We start from the raw sequence: 3,396 nt of genomic DNA, 5'->3' as shown, positions 1-3,396 counted from the left end.
TGAACACTGCATTACCTCTCACCTGTAGGCAGGAGACAGGGTAACCATAATGAGCAGAAATACTGTGAATTTTAATAAGTGCTGAAGGCCAAGTGCGGGCCACTGTGAGAGTATAAAATCTCTGGGAACCATGGACCCAAGGAGGAGTTGACTCCATTCACAGACTCTACCCAATGGACATCTATCAGGAGCCCATGAGAAAGATTGGATAGATAGAAAGAATGGAGAGGGCCAGGCACGGTGACTCACGCCTGTAATCCCAGTACTTTGGGAGGCCAAGGCGGGCAGATGACGAGGTCAGGAGATCGAGACCATCGTGGCTAACATGGTGAAACCCTGTCTCTACTAAAAATGTAAAAAATTAGCCGGGCGTGGTGGCGGGCACCTGTAGTCCCAGCTACTTGGGAGGCTGAGGCAGAAGAATGGTGTGAACCCAGGAAAAGGAGCTTGCAGTGATGGAAATAATGCCACTGCACTCCAGCCTGGGTGACAGAGGGAGACTCCGTCTGAAAAAAAAAAAAAAAGAAAAAAGAAAATTCCCCCAGAGCAGAGCTGCAGGGGAGGGTGGGAAGCTGGCTCAGGCCCTGCACCTAGGTAGCTGCCCCACCTGGTGCTGCCCTGGGTAACCCACCTACTAAATGAAACTCCCTTTCCCGAGCAGGGACAGATTCCACTCATTCCTGCCCCATGTGCTCTGCTAAAAATTTCTATCAATAATGTGCCTCATTATTCCTTGGGACGGGAAGGACTGGGGAGAAAAAAACCTCACCATGATTGTGTCAAAATACAAGGGAATTCATTGCAAAGAGCTTGCTGTGCTCCACGAATGGGGTGGAGCTCAAGTCTGAAATTACAGGACGGCTACGAAGGCGGATGGCCAGCCACAGTGTGGCGGAAGTGTAACCCTGAACAGTGGTGGCAAGGGGGCCAGCCCACGGGCAGCAGGGCTGGTGTTGGCAAGGTTGCTGGAGCATATCACGGGTGCCTGGAGGACAGCTTTTCTACCTTGACCTGTAGGAAACAGACTTCTCTCTTTATATGAAGATAATGCCATAAAATGTCTGTCTGTCTGTCTGTCTGTCTATCTATCTATCTATCTATCTATCTATCTATCTATCTATCTATCATCTTTCTACCAATTATCTATCTATCATCTATCTATCTATTATCTATCTAATCTATTTATTTCATTAATTACATTTATTTATGTAATTGTGTTTCAAGCTCTGTTTACCTCCTGAACTTTTCATGTGAGAGACCACATTTATTCAACATATGCTTTAGGTAAGTTTCATTTGGATTTCTCTTAGTACCTACAATAGAATCCTGATTAAAATCACTGCTGCATTTGAGCATTTATATTCTATCCTGTAACTATAATTTATATGATCACCAGTAATTTTATCTGTATCAATCTTGTCTCCTGTATTAGATAACAGGTTCTTAAAGTCTGGTACAAACATTTAAGTTTTTTATTGAGTAAAACATACATTTAAGAAATATATATATATACACACACATATACACATTCACACAAACACATACAGGCTATGTATATATTACGACTTGGTAATTTCACTAACTGATAACACTGTGTAATTAGGACCCAGATCAAGAGACAATATTACCAGCATACCAGAAGCCATATGGAGCTCAATTCCAGGCCCTGCTCACTTCCCCCTCCTTGCCTATCTGCCCAAAATGGTCATCACATTCCTGACGTCTAACAGCAATATTACTTTTTCCAGGTTTTGTGCTTTATATGAACAGCATCACATACTCTTGCATCTGGCTCCTTTCCCTGAATATTATGTTTAGGAGATTCACGTGTATTGTTGTATATGGCTGCAGTTTGTTATCATTGCTGTATAGTCTTTCATTGTATGGATATGCCATAATTTATCCATTCTACTGGTTTAGGGCATTTGGAGAATGTATTAGTCTGCTCGGAATTCTGTAACAAAATACCATAGACTGGGTGGCTTAATCAACTGAAATTTTGCATTTGCACTGTTCTCAAGGCTAGAAGTTCCAGACCAGGACACAGCGAGAAGGCAGCAATCTGCAAACAAGGAAGACAGCCCTCAACAGGAAATGAGTCAGCTTAATCAACTAAAATTCACGTTTGCTTAGTTCTCTAGGCTAGAAGTTCCAGATCAAGGTGCCAGCTGCCTATGTGGCCTTTCTTCTGTGCATGAGCAGTGAGACAGAGAGAGAGAGACAGAGAAACAGACACAGAGAGAGAGAGAGCGCACGCTCTGGTGTTTCTTCTTCTTATAAGGACACCAGTTCCACTGGATGCTAGCCACACACTTACGACCTATTTAACTGTAATTAACTTCATAAAGGCTCTATCTCCAAATATAGTTACATGAGGGATTGGCGCTTCAACATAGGAATTTTGGGGGGAACATAATTCAGTCCATAATAGATAGTCTTTAGTTTTAGATTATTATAGTGTTGTTATGAAGAATATTCTAGGACATATCTTTTAATGACCACATGAGTGCATTTCTCTTGGATATATACCTATGAGTGGCTTTGCTGGGTCAAAAGAGCTTCAGGTAACAGCCTCACCCATTACGAGCAGAATTGGCCCAGAATTTCATCACCATCTTGCTAAGTCTGATCTCCTCTTCTGAGGCACCCTCTGCGGGGAAGAAGAAAAAAAGCCTTTGTGACTCAAAGTGTGATCCGCGGACCAGCAGCATCAGGCTACAGAAGGAGTTTAGACCAGTTGTTGGAAGACACAGCCTCATGGGGGGTTTTGAGAGGCTAATGCACATACTCAGAAAGGTGTTGTAGGCCGGTGCAAGCATCAGCAAATGCCATGCAACAGTACCACAGGATCACCTCAGCATATCTCCCGCTTCCCGGATCCAGGCACATTCTCAGCCTGGGCCATGTCCATTTCCACAGACAGCTCCAAATAGAGGGTCTGGATGCTACACTCTGGCCATCCCAACTCCTATCGTTGGAAATTGTTGGGGGCCCAGAAACGATCAACAGACCCAGAGTTCCCCTGAGCACCATCCATGGCCCAGTCCTCTGGGCTCTGCTCATCCTTAGGCTAGGTCATCCCCAGCAGAGCCACCTTCCTTCTCACATTGCCTATTTCATCATCATTCTGTCTCTGAGAACAATGGATTAATCTCCAGTATAAGACACAAGAATTATTTTGGCCTTCAAGAGATACTTTATTCCCAAAGCTGAGGTCACAAATACAAAACTTTCTCCTTCATGGCCTCTGCCCCCTGCCCCCCACCACCAGACAATTCCCCAGCCACAGTAAGATGCCTTCTGAACCTGCAATCCCTTTCGCAAAAGACCCCAGTCTTTGCTCTTCCAGGTCCCCGAGGCTGGCTGGATCTTCTATTCATAGCTCAATGTGTTCTG

At 44.3% G+C, this 3,396-nt stretch overlaps 1 protein-coding gene across 1 annotated transcript in view; it reads right to left on the bottom strand.

Annotated features, from left to right (window-relative positions):
* Positions 1 to 2,022: 2,022 nt before the first annotated feature.
* LOC105533465 (liver carboxylesterase 1-like) overlaps positions 2,023 to 3,396 on the bottom strand; it is a 46,822-nt gene continuing 45,448 nt past the window's right edge. The window contains exons 12-13 of the mRNA XM_011971933.1: positions 2,578 to 2,650; positions 2,023 to 2,062 (exon numbers count right to left, since the gene is read on the bottom strand). Coding sequence (XP_011827323.1) covers positions 2,023 to 2,062; positions 2,578 to 2,650 — 113 coding nt within the window. The remainder of the gene's footprint in view (positions 2,063 to 2,577; positions 2,651 to 3,396) is intronic.

The sequence above is a fragment of the Mandrillus leucophaeus genome, unplaced genomic scaffold (assembly GCF_000951045.1).
Source record: "Mandrillus leucophaeus isolate KB7577 unplaced genomic scaffold, Mleu.le_1.0 Scaffold125, whole genome shotgun sequence".
In the NCBI taxonomy this organism is placed as follows: domain Eukaryota; kingdom Metazoa; phylum Chordata; class Mammalia; order Primates; family Cercopithecidae; genus Mandrillus; species Mandrillus leucophaeus.
Note: the sequence above shows the minus strand (reverse complement) of the source record. Positions and strands in the feature narration are given on the sequence as shown.